A 24,088-nucleotide genomic window follows, 5' to 3' on the forward strand; every position below is an offset into this window, starting at 1 on the left:
CACAAAATCAAGTAAAAAAAAAATAAAATCAAGTTATGTGAGAGCATAAAACTAAAATACATACGTCAAGGGAGATTTGGAAAAAGGTCTAGAAGAAAAAGCAGCATCATTCTGCATCCTGCTAAAAGATGTTCTCTGATGTCAGTATTCTTTACTCATCCTCTGCACTTGCAAAATATGCTCAATAAACTATACTCAAGTAGAAGTGCGTTGTTTACGGAGCATATCTTGTCAGTGCAGAAGATCAGTAAAGAATATTGAGAATGGTGTCTATGGGAGTCACAACCTGTATTTTAACTCCTAGTGCTGCAATAGGGTGCTCTATTATAGTTACATAGAAGCAGTGTGGCACTGGTGTAGCCCATATATGAAAAAAAATATACAGTGTAAAAAGCATAGGCAGTACACACATGGGGTACTCCTTTAGGCACATCTGCATTACTACCCTGACTTCATTGCCACTGGTTACACTGCATGAAGAATACATTCAGTAACACTAAATAAAAACATATAAAGCATGTAACACTTACCCCTGCATTGGGTGGGAATGGGGTCTGTGATATACTGGGAACCCCCAGTTTATTCTGAATGGCTGTCGCTGATATAAGTTGTGCCGAAGACATTGCTGCCATACTCTGCAGAGCTTTATCTTTTGCCACCTGATCCTGCAACATGATCATAAAAACAGCATAAACATATATCCAGTACAGATCATTGAGGGGGAAGAACTACATTACAAACAGTATACAGAAAACAAGAGTGTATAGATCCCCAATAGTGTCTTACATTGGGATACAAAGCCAACATTAAATTATTTGCCACACTTGTTTCTCCAGGATGCGGTTTATTTAAGTGGTTGTCTCAAGCCAAAGTAACTGATAAAAATGTTATCACTTCCTGTTTTGGAATATTCATTCAACCGCAAGACTGTGGGTTTCATTTGTCTGGCTCTTTAAACACCAAGATGCCTTTAATTTAGCATTTAAGTACTCCAGGGCGATTGCAGTTTTTCTGTATTTTTTTATACTGGTTGAGCTGTAATTTGCAGGTAAACTTGGCAGCAAGTGTTCAAATTCCTTACAGTGCCACCACAGGGAAAATAAAGCATTGCATGATGAGCATTAAAATGAATACGCTTTCTGCAGACATGCCAGGTCCTCCACAGTGGAGTAAACTGGCAGTGATCGGCATCAAAAGTGGATATGGCCGCGGAATCAGGTTATGAGCAGTTATGATGCCGATCAGTGCTTGTTTCCTCCACCATTTTCCTATCATGTTTCAGCATTTAGTACCAGTGTTCTGGATCATGGAAGGGCGTCAGTTCGCCATTTACTGACACATGCTACTGGCGGTGCAGTGCTCGGAGAACAACCGCCTGGGGTGAGCAACCCCACTTCTGACAAATCTGGTCTATTTCTCCATCCTGCACGCTATGTGCACCCCGCCTGTGTCTCTTTCTTCTAGTATCTTTACAGGTACTCCATAGAGTGCAACAGGTGATCTTTGTATGAGGGTCCTGAACAGAGAGAACATCTACTGGAAATTGTGTTACAGGATAAAACCCTGATGAAAAATTTGTGACTACCAGGAAATTTTTACTGCTATGTTGACCTTTAGTAAACTTTTTGTACTTTTCGTAAATGAATAGTATGTGAACAGTGAATGAAAAGAATGCAAGCTCTGTGAAATATGTACTTCTGATGATTTACAGCTTTTTTTACTACTACTTTTCATACTTCTCCTAACATCTAGGCTTTTACGTCATCCAGTAGGCCATGTGCAACAGTCTCCTTCAGGCAGTTGCGTGGGGAACGAATATTTTTCAAGTTGACAAGAAGAACATAAACCCACAAAACCACCTGATAGAGAAATATATTTTCCTGCCTGCAAGTTCAGTCGATAGGACATTGACCAAAGTTTCAGATATCTACTGACTATTCTTGCACATCAATGCAAAATATCCATTTATTTTGCACCCATTATGGAAAGCATAAAAACACACAAGCGCAACAGAGATAAACTGACATGAAACATCCTAAAACCATCCAAACTGAGAACACAATATAGATATGGGCAATAATTGAAGCCCATAGTCAGAAGGGATAGGATTCTAGATACACTATAGCCAAACAATTACATTTTATAAACCCTAAAAATAGATTTAGAAGTTAAGAGTAGGAAATTTACTACCTATTTACTGTCTTGCAAGACCCTACCTGACAGCTGAGTGATCAGAACCCCAGTTGGGCTGGGACACATATGTGGCTGTATTTGCCTATGCTAAACTAGGCTAAGCCTACCAACAGTAGTATTGTGATCACAGAATATATATTTTTCCCATTTGGAAGACAAACTCCCCCCCTCCCCCAATAAGTTAAATGACCATATAAACTATCGTATATACTTCTATTGGAACACTTTCACTTTTAGCATCTTTAGTAGCCTTGAAGTCACTTTCAGATCACACTTTAATATTAAGAAAGTATACCTCTAGCTGACTAGCCACCACAATGGCAGATGGAGAGGTTGAGAAAAATTGGACAGTTAGATTTCAACATGCCCAATACTTATGTTCTTAAGGGAAATAAGCCACCACCAAATGTGTTGGCGGTGGCTTTCTCTATTCAGTGACAAGCATGCAGGTGTATGATGTGTCGGGTGGAATGAACATATAAAGTATATGGCTTTACTATTAATCCAAAACTTGTCACTGCTGTTCTTACTAGGTGTTCATAAAAATGGTAGACACACGATGCAAGAGGTAGAGAAGCTCATACAAATCTGCATAATTGTATAATTTCCTTTTCTGATTAATTTAAAAAACATTATATGGGGACAGTTGCCACTTCCCCATAAAAAAAAAACTAGTTATCATTGGCTTAAGAAAACAGGTAATAGATTTTTTTTTAGAAATTTGTCAGACTATCCATGAGTTTTCTTAAAGTCACCTAAAGAGGTTATTTGGTTGCATAACTTCATAGTCTACTCTTTTAAGAGCACATGCCTCATTCACCTATGGAAAGTGCGAGATATGGTAGGAAAAAAGCTAATGACATCTTCATATTTAGTAAAAGCCTACAAACATAGCATTCACTCAAATATACAACCAAAGAGTCAAAACCTACACTTTCACCCCCCCCCCCCCCCATAGGACCAATACACAAGACAAGTTTCCCAACATTGGCTAAATAAACGGGGTAGATTAAGAGGTTAATATATTTCAAAACACCAACTTACCATGTTCATAGCCTGGACGCAAAGAGATTGTCATCCAGAGCGGAGAACAGGAAAGTTGCAATCCACAAGGAGGGATGAGGGGACAAGTGGCATTGGATGGAATGGAGGAGGGGGCAAAGGGAAGGGATATACAAAGAAAGAGAAACAGTAGGAAGAGGGAGGAAAGGTGAATCAAACAATAATACATGTGATTCAATGAACAACTGGATGGATTACAATTGTTGAGAATGCATGGTCATGTAGGGAGAGATCAGGCAGCTATGAGGTGGTTAGGGGTGGAAGGAAAGAGATTTATTTTTATTTTTTTTTCACTTATTGGAAAGGAGGTGGAAATGCAGATGGAGTAGATGTTATGAATGTTATGGATTGATCGCAATATTGGACATTTACACAGCCAAAACACAGTGTTAATATATGAGTGTGCTGCAAATAAAGTAGGCGTGATGCTAAATGAAGATGATGGATTCAGGACAATGCCAAGCAAAGCAAGTCAGGGTTCTCACATCAGAGCCCTTACTGACAGTCGTTGGACTTCGTCTGTTAAGACATGATGGGGATTTTAGTTCTGCAACAGCTGGAGAGCCATAGGTTGGGGAACACTGTTCTGAGCTATATAGATCAAATAAATAGGAGATTCCTTCAAGATTTTAGGTAAAGATCTTTGTTTTGAATATCTAACTTTTCCGCTTTTAAATTCAGCTTATACTAAGGTGACCTAGCAAGACCACCATATCAAGACATTGGTGAAAACTGTGACAAGACCATAAATTATACTACGCATCCAAGAGGATACCAAGTCAACATGTAGTTTTTCGTCATTTGTATCTCTGCAGGTTAACCCACCGCTTCCTACTCTTATGTATTGATTTTGGTGATGAAGCTTTATCTAAAGCCTACACATAAGGCCTAGTTACTGACGGAAGCTAAATCCTGCCGGACGGGTAGAGATCACAGTATGGTTATAAAGGAATGTGTAACTAAAATCCTGGGGTTTCTCTTATTCTTTCGCAGTCTTAGTATGATTCTCCCTACACATCTCAATATATGTAACTGATGATTTCTACCGTAGACATTCTTTAAGGAATCTCAGTGAAATCCAAATGTATAATACGACTTCTGTTAAAAAAAAGACCACTTGATCCATTCCTGCCAAATGGCAAGAAGTTTCATGCATGTTCCCTGTCTGGAGCATAAGCCAACTCTTGTTTAATGCAGCAAGTCAGGAAGCCAGCCTTAGTGCCATTAAGCGGGCAGAAGCAGAGATGCCAAAGCCAGCAGATATGAGGAGCGGGTGTCTTACTTACCTTGAGCTTGGACTGGATTTCCCGTGACTTCCTCCGTGCTAGGACTTGTATGTGACTGGACACCTGAATCAAAAGGAGATAATGTTACATTAAGGGGTGATTTAAAGGATATTATAACCTTAACAAACATCTTATTACAGGAAACTGTACATTCAATGGTCCTAAAGTATTTTATTCATATGTTGATGTGACTATGAAATATATAGGAATACAAGTATTGTCTTTAAGTAGGCATATTAAGATATAATAGCAAAAAAAATTATTATATATATTATATATACACACACACAAAACTTAAACACAATCTATACAAAAAACAGGTTGCAGTCACGTTGAGTCATATTGAGTCACAGCAAACGCCAAGTCATTTACAGCAGGTTTGGAATGTGCATATCCGTTTCTGTCCATTAGGTGGCGATGTAAGAGCGGATTTACAATGAGTAGTAGTGGTAGTTTTAGGTGACTTGTTGATTGTGTACAGACATAAGCCACTTGTCAGAGAGATGTACAGTGTTAATTTTAGTTCCGTCATATACAGGTTATTCTTGATAGGCTGGATATTACGGCCGAACATAACTTTGCTATCTGTAGATCTGTTGACTTCCTATTAGGCAATAATGCCAAATCATTGTATGAGCTTGATCAGCTCAATACTAATAAAAAAGGCATTGAACTGGATAATGATCTGGTCATAAAGTTAAAGTAAAAATACATTCCATGCCATCCATGTTGATATATTACTCACAGAGAGCACCTGCTATGATTCACACCTATCAATAAGGACTACTTCCCACAGAGTACATTCAGGACCGACTATCCTACCAATGCTGCTCTTGGCACTATTGTGCTGATGGAAAAGTGTAAAAAGAAAATAATGTAGAATTTCCTAGCAATCTGTGCATGTAGAATGACAAGTCCCAGTATGCCCATGTTCTACCAGCCTTTGTAGTTGTTTAAACTGGCCATACGTGATCAATGACAACTAATGGCCAAAAACTTCAAACACAAACAGCCTTTGTCTTTTTCAGGGATAACAATCTGCAATCAGTTAGCCACAATGATCATTTCTTGAATTTCTCCCAACAAATGATCATTGAGGTTGAAATCATCCATTTTTTTCAGCTTAAATCTAACGTGTATGGGTCCCTTTAACTTGTAAAGTAGGTTAACTGCCTTGTGGCTGGAACTGGCGGGACTTGTTATACAACAACTAGAAAATCATCTACCGACACTGAAGATGGTCATAGACATTAGAACTTCTTGGAGGAGTGGGATATAGGTGAACTGATGCTTTATTCAGATAAAGTGGTTGTTTCTTCAAAGACTAAAGAAGGCGGCAGTCTAGAAATAAGCTGATTGTCACACCCCCAACTTTCATAACCCAAGCCAGTCCACGGATCTCACTGGGGAAAGTAATGGTTAGCCACATGTCTCTGTACATGATATTACATGTAGGTCATTAAAATGGCAAGGCTAGGCCAAAACTTCTATTTGTCCTATCAAAACGTACGGGAAAAGTGTTGACAAAGGCAGGCTTGAGTCCGATCGTTCGTTATTAATACCAATGGCTGAAGAAGTGAGAAGCTGCCCTAGGAAGTCCATGCCAAACGATTGGACTCAAGCATGCTTGGGTTTCGTTCGTTTTGGAACAACTCCTACGATTGTTGGGGAAAGCACTTCAGGTACATCCATCAGGTACATCCTCTTTAATATGACCCACAGATAGAACGGCGCCACCACGGGGAAGCCGGTGCCGCAGTCCATTGGAACAACTCCTACGATTGTTGGGGAAAGCACTTCAGGTACATCCATCAGGTACATCCTCTTTAATATGACCCACAGATAGAACGGCGCCACCACGGGGAAGCCGGTGCCGCAGTCCATTGGAACAACTCCTACGATTGTTGGGGAAAGCACTTCAGGTACATCCATCAGGTACATCCTCTTTAATATGACCCACAGATAGAACGGCGCCACCACGGGGAAGCCGGTGCTGCTGTTCTATCCACGGGTACCGGCCGGGGCTGAAGCACTGGAGGCGGGCCGGCCCGCCCCCAGTGGAAAGGAATTCCCTTACCTCTATGACGCTGCTCCTTTAGAATCAATGGAGCGGCTTCATAGAGAGAAGGGAAGGGGAGGGCCGGCTTGCCTCCAGTGCTTCCGCCCCGACCTGGTACCCGTGGATAGAACGGCCCCATACACGGGAACCAGGCCGCAGTTGAAAAAGGCTTCCCCGTGACGGCGCCGTTCTATCCGTGGGTCATATTAAAGAGGATGTATCTTATAGTACCTTATGGTATCTTATGCATATCCAATCCTCTCTCCTTACCTGTTTTCTTGTGCGCGTCTTTCCTGTCCGTAGTTTTATATATCTGGCTATTAATTCATTTCGTCCTACGAACAGAGAAGGGGGGGGGGGGACAAAGGTAAAAATTTGTTACAGAAATAAATGAAGCCATAATACAAAAGAAAAACCACAACTAGTATATATAGAAATATTATAAAAACACAAAAATATAAAATTAATACATGTCAGTAGAACATCTAATAAAACATAATACATGGGTGTCTGATTATAGATAAAAACATGAGCTAATGATTTCTATTTAAAAGCAATATATAAATATATGTATAAGCCTTTGCTATATATTGTCTTTCCCTTAAAGCATTTGTCTGGTTGACTGTGCACCATTAGATTCCATACAGCTGTTTTTCTCTTATTGAAAATGCCCGAAGATGCAGTCCGAGAGGAGAAGGGCCCTAACCTGCCCTTCAACCCTTTGAGCTGGACTGCCGTAGGGCTTTTCAGGCTTGTCACCTCTAATGGGCGCAAGATATGTAAACCATAGTTGTATGGAGTAGAGTTTGGGAAGCCCCGGACAGGATATCAAATACAATTATGGTGAAGTGGTATGAAAGGAATGAAAAAGCTCTCCATTAATACATTGTGAAGTACTCCATTGCCTGCCAGGAGCTATTTCTCATTTACAATGTGTGGCTTACCATGCATCCAAAACAGCTGGTTTCTAGCTCAGGTATATAAAATATTGAATCATTTATTCCATACAGTTGTTTCTGTCTTGTTGACTCTCATCAAGATTTGGAATTTTTGGCCAGATAAGCATGCATTGTAGCAAATTTACTAAGAGAATTTAATAAATATGATGCATTCTTAAGGTGCCTATACACCTTCAATATCTGTCAGCCAAAACAGTTATCTCTCCTGTCCTCTATAGGACGATAATACGCCACCACACTGTTCTGGTGTTGGATTTTCACTGCCCTAACCCCTTTGTTCTTGGAGGAATAAGCCATCATGCCTGACCACTATTCTCCTCTGACATCATCTGTCAGTGGAGACATTGGAGGCCCCCATACACATATACTGACGGCCAAAGCCGCCATCAGAGTCTCTCTGTAAACATAGATAAACATTTATTTACAGAGCTTATTTTAAGACTTGAGCACAAAACTAAATCTTTTGGGCGGCAATTTGCTGCCATCACTGATCGAGGACCCTATTATACAGGCAATATCAGCCTGTTCACACCACGTAATAGGGCCCAAAGAATTAGAGAGTTTCCGTAAACCTGGGCAAATGTTTTATAGCAGACTATGGAAGACAATTATACAAGACAATTTTTTAATTATTTTTTATTTTTACATCAGAGAAAGGTTGTGGGTAAAAAGTGGTAAACCAGATCTTAAGAAACTGCTGAAGAGCACTTAACAAATGGAGAAAAATAGGTTTCTTCGGAGTAAAGTTAATGCGGCAGCCACTTACTGCCCTATGGAAACCATCTATTGTTGGGTCAGCAAGGTGGCGTGTTTTGAAAACACCTTCCCTCCCAAGCCTTGGGGCAAAGATAAGGGTCCCTGGGTCATCTTCATCTTTTGTTAGGTGGCAGGGAGGAGACTGCTTGCTCCTGGCTGTAGGCAATACGGGTGGAGGCGGCTGCACCTGGGGTGCCTTACTGAAAGCACCACAATGTCAGCTCTGACAGCAGTTAATTGTACACAACAGTAAATAAATGACCCAAAGTGTTGGGTTACATACAGGTAAAGACGAGTCTATTAAAACCGAGATGGCGGATTAAGCTGAAAACTAAATCTTACTTTCACTCAATAGCTACAGAGGCCTTGGTGGTTTATTGAGTGTCTAACATTGTAGGACTTTAAATGATGCGAACGTCATATTACCCTGTTATGACACTTAAAAAAAATAAATAAAAAAGGGACATGTCCATCAAGTTCAACCAAGGGAAGGGTTGTATTCAACCAAGTTCAACCAAGGCAGAGTATGGATGTTATTTGGTGTAACCCGTTGTACACAGGTTATCCAAAGGATGAGCAGAAAATCTAACAGAATTTTGTTAGTGATCACCAATAGAGATGAGCGAACCGGGTTTGGGTTCGAGTCCATCTGAACCCGATCGTTCGGTATTTGATTAGCGGTGGCTGCTGAAGTTGGATAAAGCTCTAAGGTTGTCTGGAAAACATGGATACAGCCAATGACTATATCCATGATTTCCACATAGCCTTAGGGCTTTATCCAAGTTCAGCAGCCACCGCTAATCAAATGCCGAACGTTCGGGTTCGGATGGACTAGAGCATGCTCCAGGTTCGCTCATCTCTAATCACCAACCTTCTACTCAAACCTATGTCCAGCCTTGGTGACAATCACCACAAGCTCGGACCATAGCTATAGAACATGAGGTAGCTTCAGTTACTATATAAAAACTCATCTAGTACATGGTGTTGTATTTTTAAGAGAGAAAAATCTTGTTTCTCTATTACATTGGAGAAAAGTTAGAAACATAGAATCTAGTACAATAAAGTTCCCTGTACACTTTTGTCAAAAGTCAGCTGAACAAAGTCATTTTAGCTGATCATTTGGGAAACAATTTTCAGAGAGGACTCTCTGAACATTCCAAAAAAAATTGTTTATCCTTCCCTGGATATCATTGATCATATACGATCAGTATAAACTGTGATTGTTTGGAAAAAAAAAAAAAGTTGCCCGAACTCACCAATTTTGGCAGGTTCAGACAACTGTCTAAGGTTTATGGAGACCTCCTGACTCTTTCTCCAGAGATGATAATGGGGAAGAGAAGGATCGGGCATGTTAAACGTCAACCCTTTTATTTTTAGAGATATAACCCGCAGCCAGAGCTATCCGACAGTAGTATATCCCTCTTCTCTCTCTACTGAGAACACATAGACGTTAGGGTCCTATTAGACAAAGTGATTTTTCCTTTTCTCCAATTCACGATAAACAATAGCAAATGATCCCTCTGCGAACGACCTGAGAATTGCTCACCGTATTACACGGAAAGATAGTCCTTAGTTACGATTATAATAGAATAAGTACAGGAATGATCTTAATAACGAACGATGTGCACATACATCGAAAGATTTGTAAGCGATTAACAATGATTTTATGGTGAGCTCAAAAGATGCCATCAACACAAACACAATACAAACTAATTTTTGCTGGTTGTTTCATCATTTTCGGCATACACATGGAAAGATTAATGCCTAAATTCAAACAATATAAATTTTTTCACACAATAATCTTTTAGTGTTATAGGACCCATAGGCTGGGAGACAGGAAAATTGACAGCTATTGAAAGTGTATGGAAACCTTAAGAAAACCCAGGTATTCTTTATGGTAAAGGTTTGTATAGACATTAGATAAAAATTGGCTGAAAATGACAGAATCAGCCTGCTTTCTAATGTGTATTGGGATGTCTGGGACATGCTCAGGTATGTCGGGTTTGAACATGCCCAATCCTTTGTTCCTGCAGGGGACGGATCTTACTTTCCTCTGCACATTTAAAACGCATGTGGGCTCAGCCAAGCGTCCATGTGTATAGGGGGCCAGGAGCAATAGCTGAGCGGCTTTACAGCTTACCTCCAGACACACTCAGTTTGGCCAGGTATGCATGTCATTGTAATGCAGAGGCAGGAGTAGGCCGCTGCCAGGCTCCTGTGCAAACAGCTTATCTCCAGGTGTTCAAATTCAACATCCTCTGTCAGAGGAGAGTCAGGAGACCTCTATACACACGAGATAGGAGGCCTATCCTGATGAAATCAAACACGTTCAGCTGACGTCTGTAGTGTTTATGGAGCCCTTAAAGAGGATGTACCACCAGGTACATCCTCTAAGCTGAACCCACGGATCGAACGGCGCCATCACGGGGAAGCCGGTGCGCCATTCTATGCACCGGAACCTGCCAATGCTCAAGCACTGCAGGGTAGGCCGGCTGGGCCGCCCCCAATGGAAGAGAATTCCCTCCCCTGTATGATGGGGCTCCATACATTCTAACGGAGCTGCGTCATACAGGGGAGGGAATTCCCTACCATTGGGGGCCTATCTCCAGTGCTTGAGCACCGTCCGGTTCCGGTGCATAGAACGGGCGCCGTGCACGGGAATCGGGCCGCGGTCTGAAAAACGAAAGCGGCACTGGGTTCCCCGTGACAGCGCTGTTCGATCCGTGGGTTCAGCTTAAAGAGGATGTATCTGGTGGTACATCCTCTTTAAGTGGTCTTCTAACTATATAAAGCAATCACTAGGAAAGTGATACAGCACACATTGACCAATTCTCCCACGTACACAAGGAGACCCAATGACCTCTTAAAAAGATATGCATTGTACAATGTAAGGGGGCAGTCACATGGTCTGTGTGCAGTCCATAAACATGAACAATGTGCTACCGAACGGAGTTCAGAGTTCATCTTAATGAATGATAATGCTGGGAGCTCAGAAACTGTTTAAATGTTTGCTCTACTGTACTGACACAGTACGTCAGCACAGTAGCATGAAGATTTAAACAGTTTCTGAGCTCCTGTCATCATCATGTACATACCCCCTAATATTTAAGTGCCTGCTACAGAGTTTGTATCAAGCGGTAATAGCTTTTGGTAAACCTACATTGAGATTGTCAAATGCGTTTTGACCTGGTTCACATTTTGGAAGGAATAGCTATTGTAATGGACTGACACCACAAAATACAGAAGCACTCCTGTCTACCGCTCTGCCATACCCGGCAAAGCCTGTGGAGAGGTGTAGCGCCATTTGGAAAGAGAACAAAGCAGATCTGGGGTTTTTTTCGATCCCAGACTGCTCACGTACTGTATGACAGTCACATTTTACTAGATTGAGAGCACAAAATTCCCAAGCACTTTAATGAAGGCATATGGTATCGCAGAGTAATATTATAATTATAAAGTAGGTCACTGAACATTCAGCTGCAGATTACATAAGTAATCTGTGATTTGTTCAGAAACCCAGGTTTGAGACCAAGAACTTCTCTTCACTTTCCTTCTGGAGTTAAATCTAGTTTATTAGACCAACCGAAAACCATGACACATTGCAAGTGCAGACTTTACGGTAGCCACTAGAATACATACAAGGACAGATTAGTAAGATAACAAGGGCTTATTTGTCCTTAGTTTAAAGATTTGTGCATGTAACAGGTTGGAAAGTTTAGAGCCAATATTGTCACAGCTGCCCGTTGCCACATAAAGCCACCATTTGGCCATGTCCTAACATCTGCTTCACGCCCCCACCCTGTCTGGTGCTGCAGCACAGCCGTGGGGGAAAACACATCCCCCTGAAAGGAACAAGTCACAGCACATCAGTGACCAAATATAGCCATGGCAGGGCTCACAGCAACACAAAGCCAAATCCCCAGAAACTCGGCACAAACCCTGGGCTTTAGACAAAAACAGCAACTCAGAACTGAATACGACTGACTTCTTAACCCCCCAAGATATGAGTCACTCAGTACTGAAAGTCTTGGAAGCAAACCCACTGTAACTAAATGTGCTCCGTCTGATGATCAGGCCACTTGGAGGGATTTCCTGCACTTATTTCGTATAACCACTGCAAATGCAGCATCAGCAGAACTGGAAACCTAGACTTTTTTGGTTCTATTGCCACCTGGATATTCTTTATAACTCTTTGTTACTCTTTGTTACTTTGTTACTCATTTCTATTTTTATGGAACAATAAAAAAGGCATAAAAACTATAAAACCAAGGAGAAGAAGGGTTCTCCAGCTTATCTTGGACCCATTTCTTTGTATTAGTAGATTATTTGTATGTTATTAGCTAGTGTTCAGTCACTCGTAATAAACTTGCTGTTGAAATTAAAGTCCAATTAAATTACACGGGCCGATCGGCATTGCCCTTTTTTACGCTAATCAATTATCAGCCATAATGGCCAATAATCAGCCAAATACCGCCGGTAATTGCTTAAGGGCCTCAAGAGTGTAATTGGGCGTTTACACAGAGAGATTTATATGACAGATTTTGGAAGCCAAGGCCAGAAATGGATTTGAAAAGAGGAGAAATCTCAGTCTTTCCTTTATGACCTGTTCCCTGTTTATAGTCTGTTCCTGGCTTTGGCTTCAAAAATCTGTCAGATAAATCTGTCTGTGTAAATGCACCCTTAGTCATGTTAGTTATGCAAGCCCTGACCAAGTAGATTGGCACTTGTTTAAAAGGAGCCCATTATGCTGGGTTTACACGGAGCGATAATTCGCCCGACTATACGATTAACGATTTCAAAGTAACGATTTTTTTTTTTATAATTATCAGCGTTTAGATGGAACGATACATCGTACAGAAAAATCTTTTGCGATCGCTTAAGCCTATCTCACACATAGGTGAAATCGCTGAAAGACTGTTTACACGGAACGATCTGTGAATTTTTTGCGAACGATCAACAACGATTTGAGAACATGTTAAAAGATCAAAATGAACGATTTCTCGCTCGTCGCTTGATCGTTCGCAGCGTTTACACGGAACGATTATCGCTCAAATGCGATCGTTATTGTGCAAAAACAAACGATAATCGTTCCGTGTAAAAGGACCATTAGTCATGTTAATTAGTTATGCAAGCCCTGACCAAGTAGATTGCCCCTTGTTTAAAAGGAGCCTATTATGCTGAGTTTACACGGAGCGATAATTCGCCCGACCGTACGATTAACGATTTCGAAGTAACGATTTTTTTTTATAATGATCAGCGTTTAGATGGAACGATACATGGTACAGAAAAATTGTTTTGCGATCGCTTAAGCCTATCTCACACATAGGTGAAATCGTTGAAAGACTGTTTACACGGAACGATCTGTGAATTTTTTGCGAACGATCAACGACGATTTGAGAACATGTTGAAAGGTCAAAATGAACGATTTCTCGCTTGATCGTTCGCAGCGTTTACACGTACGATTATCGTTCAAATGCGATCGTTAAATCGCTGAACGACTGTTTACACTGAACGATCTGCAAACGATCAAAAGATCAAAATGAACGATTTCTCGCTCGTCGTTTGATCGTTCGCTGCGTTTATATGTCCGATTATCGTTCGATTTCGATCGTTATCGTGCAAATTCGCACAATAATCGCGAATAATGTGTAAACGCAGCATTACATGGCTCGAATATTGTGTGCACAGGGCTGCACAAATGATTATTGGATTGTTTGTGTGGCTCTATACTTCTATCAAATAGGGCCTTATAGCATTACTGTCTTTTCAACTGCTGACATATCAAATCTATAAGAAGTTCCTGATCACACTGGGTCTTGTGCCTAAGGGCCCTATTACACGGAGCGACAATCTGCCAAATTAGGTCAATTCAGCAGATCATTACTCGGTGTGATAAAGACAACGATCAGCCGATGACATTGCCGGCACCATTCTTATACATATTTAGAATTACAACACAATGGGCATCTCTACAAACTAAAAGTAACAAAATTTTTTTCACCTACCTCTTCTAAATACCATATAGCATTACCAATCCTTTTTTTTTATCATTGGACTACCCTAATATTTTGTATAGGACCTTAATTATTCTAAGATCTTCAGGAACACAATTAAAAAAAAGAAAAAAAAAAAAAAGTTAAATTTGCTTAAAAAAATAAAAAATAACCAGCACTTGAATGCAAGGATTTACTGGATTTTTAAAGATTCTAAGCGTAAATGTGACTCAGCTCTTCAAGTTCAGACTTGCAAGGGGTTAAGACTTACGAACAGTAGTTAATAGACCGTGGACATATAGCTGTTCTGTTACTCATGGGGTAGAACAGGTTTTGGTGAAGAGACTGCCTTCTTTCTTTCAATAGGTTTACTGTGCCTGAAGCAAATGTCAGTATACAGCTTCCCAAGGCCCAATGTCCATCAAAATGGAGACAGGTGGCCCTGGCAAAGACACCTGTTCAGTATTTTTACAGACAAGCAAAAGAGAGAGTTGATCCGGTTGGGCCACTGGGAGAAAGAGCAGATTTGTGTTTCCTGCTAAGCACATTATAACTTCTAAATCCATGCGGAGTGGCACAGTTGAACTTGCAGTATTACAGTTATCCGGGCGTGTTTTCACACGCACACACACATCAAGTCTGACTAGGTAACCTGGTCCTCCCTCCAGAGTATTAAAACAATCATCCGCATGATTCATATCTCCCTCTATAATTGTGTGCAATGTTCTTTTAACTCGTTCTAAGGCAAGACACATTGCAGCTCCTATTACTCACAAGTTCCAGAAGGAGGAAGAACAAAGCCAAGGACAGAAGTGAAAGACCGTGTTTATGTCCATTGTTTTCTTAAAGGGATTTCCAAGATATATATATATATATATATATATATATATATATATATATATATATATAAAAGTGTTTTTTTTTTGGCACTCATACCCATGGGAAGTCTAGCATTGCAGCGGATCGCTCATTACTTCAATGAAGCCGAGCTGCAATACTGGTTAATAGGTAAATAGAAGGGGGGGTAAACAAACTAATCATGGATAAAACCTTTAAGAAAACACTACACAGCCATAATCTGACAATATGGCCATGGTGAGCGAGGCAATGGTAAACAGGTTATCTAGGATCAGAAAAAAATGCTGCTTTCTTACAGAAACTGCACTGCTTCTGTCCTCAGTTTGTGTGTAGTTCTATTGAAGAACATGACGAGGAGTTGTAATACCACACACAGCCTGAGGACAGGTGTGGCACTGTTTTTGGAATATAGAATCAACATTTTTTTAATCCTGGATAACCTGGATATTTGGCCATCTCTTCCTATACACCAGCACATTTAACATGTGGAGAAAGCTGCTGCAAGACACCATTGGCAGTGGTTTATCTCACCCAGAACAAAAGAATAAGCCAGCTGAATTTCAAAATGCCCAATGTCTGAAGTTAGGGGACAGACGGGAGGCAGACAGATTAAGTGATCACTGGGCTAAGGTCCACCAGCAAAAATGGCAGAATTATTAGCTGCTTTACCATTTTAGACCTTCAGAATATAAAAATTAAAAATAAATAAATAAAATTACCATGATTTGCACAAAATGCACAGATGGAGAGTTCCACCTGTTTCACTGTGGGCAGTTCTGGAGTCTACATATAGATATTGGAAATGCCTGATTCTTCCCTCTTGTCACACAAAGTACTAGGGGAAGGTAGGTTATGATGAAGCCATCATTAGAGTGATGTATTTGTGGTTAGGTTTGGAGGGATTGAAGGGGAAAATAATGTAACCCAGCCATTGTAAGTCATGGTATTCCATTGACCAGAGCATTCCTCTGTCCATAGGATAAAACCTGCACAGGAACATCCACACCCAAGTAGTGAATTAGTATCACGTCTGTGTTTGTAAATTCCCTACGCCGGTATGGACATACCTGTATATTATGTATTCAAAGCAGGACAGCCAGTTTACCCTATGTTGTATGGGTGGAAGCGGCCTACGGTAAACAACCCCTTTAATTATCGTAGGCTAGAGAACAGATGAGTTTATGTAGGTCACTAGACTCAACCCCAAATTTCATCATGAGCAAGCTTCCCGTTGCATAAGACACTTGACATTCCATTACAGTAAAGTGGTGTAGTGCAAAGCACACCCCCGAGAGGAGACGGCTTTGAACTTGACCTTTTTAGTTTGCAGGTCACCTTACAAAACACGTCTGTATTATAGGGATGAGATTCGTCTGAAACTTCATATAACAATATGGGGGGGGGGGGGAGCTATCGTTACAGCTATTGTAACCGTCTCAGAGAAGCCAGGATTAAGCTATTGCTGAATCATCCTTAGCGGAAAAAAGTTTATGGAAGAAGTTCATGTGCTGCTGGTCCCAGTTGGGAGAGAAGACAGTTGTTGGGAGGAGGGGGTGGTTATGGGGGTGGGGAGAAAGTAGCGCAAAAGAAAGACTGAAATTCAAGGAAATAGGCATGCCTTGGTGTTAAAAGGAAACTACAGCAAGGCATGACAGCTGCTTTGGGGGTCAAAGGCCACTACTTGTGCATTCATGGGCTTAACAGTTAGAAGGCAGCACCTGCCAGCTTCAGGGTGTGTCTGGAATATTCTCTGTTGACATGTGACCGGAGCGAGAGGAGAGGGGAAGGAAAAATAGAAGAAAAAAAAAAAGAGAAGGGGGGGGGGGATTAAACAGATAATGAAAACTAAACAGAAAACTGCATAGAGAGGTGAGGGTGCGACCGGCCTGGAGTTTATTTAACAGGCACGCAGGAACATTAGGAAGGTAGAGCCGAGGCACCCAGGGAAAATATTAACTAAAGGAAAGACTTCAATGCAAAAAGTGCATGGTGTAGCATAAAACCACTAGGGTCACCTTATTTTACAGGTATATGCTCTGGACCACATTGCTATTCAGGACCATAGTAAGTTTGACTAAAAGGTTTAGACGAACTAAAGGTCCTATTACACGGGGCGATATTGCGGAGCAAACAAGCGCCTAGTTTCCTGCTCGCTGTGAGCAGGTGAGAGCCGGGGAGGGGGGTTGGGGGTGCTGCCCGGGTAATAGCTAGATCGTCCGCGCAGCAGTGGTGGTCTGCTGTCGCCACTCCTTTTCCAGAGTGACGGCAGCAAAATCGCTGCTATCTTGGTTGTTTGTTTTTCAACATATCGAAAAACAAACAGCAATGATCAGTTCATTCTTTTGCTTGGATCAGATGGATCAGATGGAGTAAACCATCGTTGTTTGTAATATGGTGAACGATCTCAGGTTAACAATCTTGTTTGCGACTATTAAAAATCACTTCATCTAATAGGATCTAATAGGGTGCTATTACACGGCCCGATTATCGTTTAACAAGGGCTGCATGGACATAGTTACCAATATCCTTGCAGCCCTTGCTAAACTTTATACATTACCTGTCCAGGCTGCAGGGCTCCTCTTGCGGGCCAATCACTGGCCGCAGCGGTCCCGGCCTGTGATTGGCTGAGCGGCCTGTCAGCTGAAGCTGGAGCGCGTGGGAAGAAGAAGACTGCAAGAGGAGCCCTGCAGCCTGGACAGGTAGTGTATATCGTCAGCCCCCAGCCGCGCACAGCTATTACACGTAGTGATGCGCGGTCGGTGCCCGACAATTATAGGTTCAAACCTTTATCAACGATCAACCGATGATCGTTGTCATCGGCTGATTGTTGTATTTATTACACGGAGCGATAATCGGGCCGATTCGGCCAATTATCGTTCCGTGTAATAGTACCCTTAGGGTCCTATTCCACGGGCCGAGGAGGGCCCAATCAACGATGTAAACGAGCGGCGATCCGGTAACGTTGTCCTTGCAGCCCGCGCTCAACAATGTCCTTGCAGCATCATACGTTACCTGTCCAGGCTTCTTCTCCATCAGCTGACTGGCCATTCTGAAGATAGAGCGCGCGGGACCAGGGGATGAAGACAGCGCGGAGAAGAAGCCTGGACAGGTAATGTATGATGCTGCTGCTTGTCAAATCGTCGGTCACCCGTGGGGGAACGATGATTTTAGGTCTGGCCCTAAATGAACGATCAGCCGATGAAACGATCGGCTGATCGTTCTCTCTATTTCACCGAGCGATAATCGGCCGAATCGGGCCAATCCGGCCGATTATCGTTACTGTGGAATAGGGCCCTTAGTCTGTTGTCATTAAAAGGATCCTCGACTTGGCCCATTTATCGGGGGTGAACAGTCACATGATCAATCAAAGTATTCTTCAGGCGACCATTCACTTGCTGTCTTCAGTACACCCACTACTTACATGGCAAGTATTGTATTTTATAAATAAATTATGATCTATTTTATTTTATTCTTTTAACATCTACTCTTTGTATTCATTTTTTTTGTTTGTTTGTTTTTAGCCATATTCACTAACAGAAAAGGTTTTAAAGAGCCGTGTACTAGACCAGCATTCTCCACTTACAGTTTTCCCTCCTGTCCCCATCAATCTTATTGTATTCCACATGTAGTTTTACAGAACAGTCCCATCTGGAAGACACATGTTCCTCACTCCAAAGCAATTCTGCAACTCTGAGCAAATGTGGCTGATGAGGCTAGAATTCCTGGCACGTAAGCCAGTTGTGGAAGGGAATTATAGAACAATAATCAATGTAGAGATGAATAAGAGATCCCATCTTGGTCACATGCCCTAATCCAGTCTTGTGACTCCAAGCAGGACGTGAAATGGCACTACAAGGTTTCCCCACAGGCAATGTTAAAAGAGTTGTAAGTGGCAGAGATGATAAAGGGTCAAAATGCACAGCGTCCCCTATTAGCAGTCATGGATCACTAACACTAGGAAAATTGGGATTTTTGCCAATTGTAAATTTTTAACTAAATTCTTATTTTGCCTAAAAAAACAATACATTTTAAAATAGATATTATGACTTTCAAATTTAGACCTGGGGGAATGTATCAACCGCGTTTGTATAGACTTTGGTGTAAAATTGTTAAAATTGTGACGCCTGCATTTTAAATGAAAATTTGAGAGCATTGATGAAAAATTAAGTGTCGGGCACCAGTTTGAGGCTTTTTTTTTTTCTAACCCATTTTTTTATTGAAAGCTATGATAAATATTTTAATATTAGGGTTTGTTCCAGATGTTGTCAATCATATCCTATACATTATAGTAGCCATATAAAATGCCTGGTCACATACTCTTCATATGACACCTTCTGGCCACAGAACATCCAGGAGTCAATTATTCAACTCCCATCACTTAAAGGTTCATTTCCAACTGATAGGGTGGTGGTATATCACTAGGATATGCCATCACAATGAACTGTGGGGGTCTGACCTCTGGGACCTCCACTAGTTTTAAGAATGAAGGGGCCACAGTGCTCCTTTAGTGATGACACAATGGTGTACCCAGCCACCAACTGTGCAAGGTGCTGTAGCACAGCCCTATTCATTTGACACTTCTCTGGCCACCCACTGTGCAGGAAAAGACAGTGAAGGGACTTTAGTGCTAAACTAAGGCAGTGGGGCCCCTTCATTTTAAAGATTCAGGGACCCACATTCTGGCCCCCAATCATAAAGTGATGGCTTAAATAAGCTGCCACCAAGGTTCTTTGCCAGCGACTTACCCCTCTTCTCTCCATTAAGAACACTGTAAGGCTGCATTCACACGTCCTGTAAAATTGTCCTTGATCGCGGATCACCATTAAATGAATGCAGCCATTCACATGAACCGTGCCGCGTCCGCACCGCAAAAAAATAGGACATGTCATAGTGCGGATCGCAGCACGGATCACCCCACCCCCGCGCTGCGCAGCTGCAGAGATGACAGGAGAGCATAGTGTGTTCTCCTCTCATTGCATCTATTACTCACCTACTCCCGCCATGCTGAACGGCGTACATGTTCACCAGAAGTGGCCTGGACTATGCTGCTTTCTTCTCCTGGTAGCATAGTCCAGGCCACTTCCAGTGAGCGTGTGTAGCCGTTCTGCTCGGGGAATAGGAGAGTAGTAGTTGTGATGACAGGAGAGCACATCATGCTGCTGGAGAGTGAGTGTGTGTGTGTGTGTGGTGGTCTGTGCCGGGCGGCGGGGGAACTCCGGCATGAGGATTCGCGCCTCCGGATCGCGTGAATAAGCCCTAACATTGGGCATGGCTGAATGTTCATATGTATAGGGAGGTCAGGAAAAATAGCTGACGGACACTCAACAGATATTGACAGCGTATGGCCACTTCTAGGCTCATATCTGCACATTTATGTTGTTGATATCTTTTGGATTATTCTTTGCCATTCTAAAAATATGTTTGCTAAATATGCTCCTCCATCATATCCACACTGAATTTAGGTTAGAACTAAATTAAGTTTCCAATGGGACACAGCTTCGCATGGTTGACACAATCCCCCCCTCCCCCCTCCCTAGGGATTATGGGAAAGATTTATCAAACATGGTGTAAAGTGAAACTGGCTCAGTTGCCCCTAACAACCGATCAGATTCCACTTTTAATTCCTCACAGACTCTTTGGAAAATGAAAGGTGGCATCTGATTGGTTGCTAGGGGCAACTGGGCCAGTTTCACTGTACACCATGTTTGATAAATCTCCCCCTATGACTTGTAACTCAAATCATTTGTTTGGTTCATAGCCACCTCTTCCAATCCCCACATACACATGCATGCTCAGCTGTGTTTGGAGAGAGATGTCTGGCAGTGGCTTATCTCTCAGAGGGAAAAAAAGATTTGGGCACGTTGAAATCCAATATGCAAATGTGTAAAAAATGGTAGGAGGGTGTACAGGGAAATTCAACAAGTGACATTTTTGAGTTGATGCCCTGTAAGTGTGCCTCTCATGACCATTGGCCAGTTAGAACAGAGGCAGGGATAATACACAAGCATTCAGTTTTGTTTAGGAAAAAAAAAAAGTTGCACGGATTACTCACTAGTGATGGAATTTTACAGATTTTAAGATTAAAGATAAAGAAAATGCTGTGCTACTTTTTTTTTTTACAACAGAACCAACGCACTCTTGGAAGAATCGGGCCAACTAAGAGTTAATTCTGCAAAGTAAACCTTCATTACAGGGCTGTCTTGTAATAGATTAGGTCTGTGTGTGCTACTCCCCCACCAACCCCTCCAAACACACTAGAGCTTGTCCTGCCAGGCAGAGACCTGGATCAGATTTCATCTACCACCTCCTCCCTCTTCTCCTCCAGCCTGACTCCCCTCCCCCTCCCCACCCGCTGGTGTCTTCTTTCCATGTGACCTTGCAAAGGCTTGATTTACTGGAATCACAGACCCCCTAGAAAGGCAGGGAGAGGAAGAGTGGGAGGAGAGACACAAGGTATTACACAACAAAAGCTAACTCTAGGTCTCTCCCAGCCAGACACCAATAAACAGCAGCTCCAATGCAGGGTACACCTATGCCAGGTGGTGGGGAGTTAGCAGACTACATACAGAGAGCAGGCAGCAGTGCTTTCCAATGTAAACGAATGCTGGCACACAGATAATGCCTGGATCTTGTAAATGAAGATACGGGGGAGAACGCAGATATGGGCTGGTGTGTGGTCAGAGAGCACAGCCCTTCACTGGTGTTATTATATTATATACCAAAGTTTATGGTAATTTCCATCTACATACTGACAGCTATCAATATGAGGAATTCTAGTACCAATTGGAGGAGGAATTATAGTACCAATTGGACTTGTGCAACAACACCAGTTTTCCAAGCAGGAAGCTCCACTTAATCTTCGGCTTATTGGATGATACATGGGTGATGATCATTGGGTGGATACAACATTTCACAAGTATGAGCCATTTTAAACTTTGCGTGACCTCGCTTTCCCAGTCTCCATAGCAAAGTGCAGATCGTGGTACACTTGGCTTAAAAAAGTGCCCAAATTATTGGGGAGGCTTCATGAGGAGTCTAAAGCAAATAATTCAAGTGTAATAAGTTCAAGATGGCAGATTAATATGTGGTGTAAACTGTTCGGACAGGTTCCATTTTTTTGGCTATGGTTGGGTGAAAAAAAAAATACTTGCAAGTTTTGTTTGTTTATTAAATTAAAGTGATCTACTCTTTTAGATCAGTTTTTTTGTTAATCCTTCAAATCAAAATTAAAATCCAAGCATGGTTCAAGGTACAAGGGAAACATCCACCAAATTGACACCCACACCAATTTTTATCCTATGTCCCTATAATTTAGATTTTTCCTCTCATGTCGATCAACATCTGGTCTACATTGCGTCCTGAGGGCTTATGACATGATAGCTGCATTAAAACATAACCGGACATTGCCAATACATGTGAATGGTTGTTGGCTTGTCTCTCAGCAAATATCTTGTGTATATAGACATCTTTACTCTAGGAAATAAATCACTTGAAAGGGACTCTAGTTTTATTTCCTTGGAGCAGACTATTGTACGTGAGTCATCAGATGACACACAGAATACTGCACATTTTTGCTCTTGTTCTTTTGCCGGGAACAGACACTACTGAATGGCTGATCAGTCTTGGCGCAATCCTTAACATTGCTTATTCAATGGCTTAAAACAAGTCAAACTTTGAAGGTTGCTCAGTTATTGTTTCTATGATGTTACTGAGTGGGGACCAGTCAATCCTCAGCTTCCAGTTATCCATGCTCTGAATATTGCTCTTCCCCTTCAGCATTATAGGAAATACTCTTATCCTTCCCATCATGCTCTATCCAACTTCATTGCTTATATGAAGAGATGAGTCAGCTGGCCAAGGTTTGGGTTCCCCATCCAGCTCGCTCATCTCCACTTATATGCTAGAACAGACAAAGATAGGACCATCTAGCCCTATGTATCCCAATGGTCTCCAAGCATGGCTCTGCAGCCATTGTAAAACTGCATTTGGGAGGTTTAGTTTTGGAGCAGCCAAAGTGCCACATATCGGGCCATACTAGTGTATCTTTTTGATAATTTAGTTGTCAAGTGGTAACGCTTTATGTGTTGTGAAGGGGGGGAGAGGGGAGGAAAGCCACTGGGGGAAGCTTATTTATCTGAAAACTCTCCAAGATTCCCGACCCTTATCTCCACTGGAAGTCAAGAGCCCCCATACACATTAGAGAGGTTGGCTGACTTTACACTAAAGGTTATAGGGACCTAAAGACTGCTTGATAGATCAACACATTTGTCTCTTTCCTCTCTGTGGCCAATTATTTTGTAAGCCCATCATCTGTGGCCATCCAAAAGCTCTACTTGCCAATATGGCCATTGATATCAATAAATTAAGAATTACTGTGTTAACTTCAAGGCCACACATGTACAGTTTACGATGCCATTTGCCTGATCTCAATGCACACCGGGGTAAGCAATCAAAACCTGACCAATCATAAAACTCCCAGCATGCTATTCCAGGAGCTAAAGGAGCAGTAAATGGGGGAAAAAAAAAAAAAAAAAAAAAAAAAAAAAAGCCAAACTGCTGTATTTTATAGGCGGCCATAAAATCTGCCCCCCCCCCCCATAAGACCTAACTCTGTTGTGGCTGTGTCATAGATGAAGGATGAAGTATCGTTGACACCCCTCTGTCTTACTGTATTAACATAAATTAAATATTTTGACAGCTTTGTTCTAATGGGAAAATCTCCTATTAAGTTATAATTATCACAATTTTTCAGGTGCAACTTATAGTGAAATTAAAATAATAACTCAGTTTATCTACATATACATACATGTAAATGAGGGATAGCAAAAATAGCATCAGCTAATTGGCCAGTGGATTCTCTGCCAGGGAAAAGTATTACATGGCAGGCACTCGAATGACGAATGGCCGTCTATGTAATACAAC

At 41.7% G+C, this 24,088-nt stretch overlaps 1 protein-coding gene across 6 annotated transcripts in view; it reads right to left on the reverse strand.

Annotated features, from left to right (window-relative positions):
- Positions 1 to 24,088, reverse strand: part of LOC138770156 (transcriptional enhancer factor TEF-1-like) — an 87,312-nt gene that overhangs the window by 8,846 nt on the left and 54,378 nt on the right. For 4 of the 6 annotated variants that reach the window (XM_069949118.1, XM_069949122.1, XM_069949119.1 and 1 more), the window contains 4 exons: positions 6,871 to 6,935; positions 4,542 to 4,604; positions 3,238 to 3,249; positions 531 to 665 (listed from right to left, as the gene is read on the reverse strand). In XM_069949118.1, the coding sequence (XP_069805219.1) occupies positions 531 to 665; positions 3,238 to 3,249; positions 4,542 to 4,604; positions 6,871 to 6,935 (275 nt within the window). The remainder of the gene's footprint in view (positions 1 to 530; positions 666 to 3,237; positions 3,250 to 4,541; positions 4,605 to 6,870; positions 6,936 to 24,088) is intronic. The other 2 variants (XM_069949121.1, XM_069949123.1) reach the window with 1 other exon arrangement.

Source organism: Dendropsophus ebraccatus, chromosome 12, assembly GCF_027789765.1.
Source record: "Dendropsophus ebraccatus isolate aDenEbr1 chromosome 12, aDenEbr1.pat, whole genome shotgun sequence".
In the NCBI taxonomy this organism is placed as follows: Eukaryota; Metazoa; Chordata; class Amphibia; order Anura; family Hylidae; genus Dendropsophus; species Dendropsophus ebraccatus.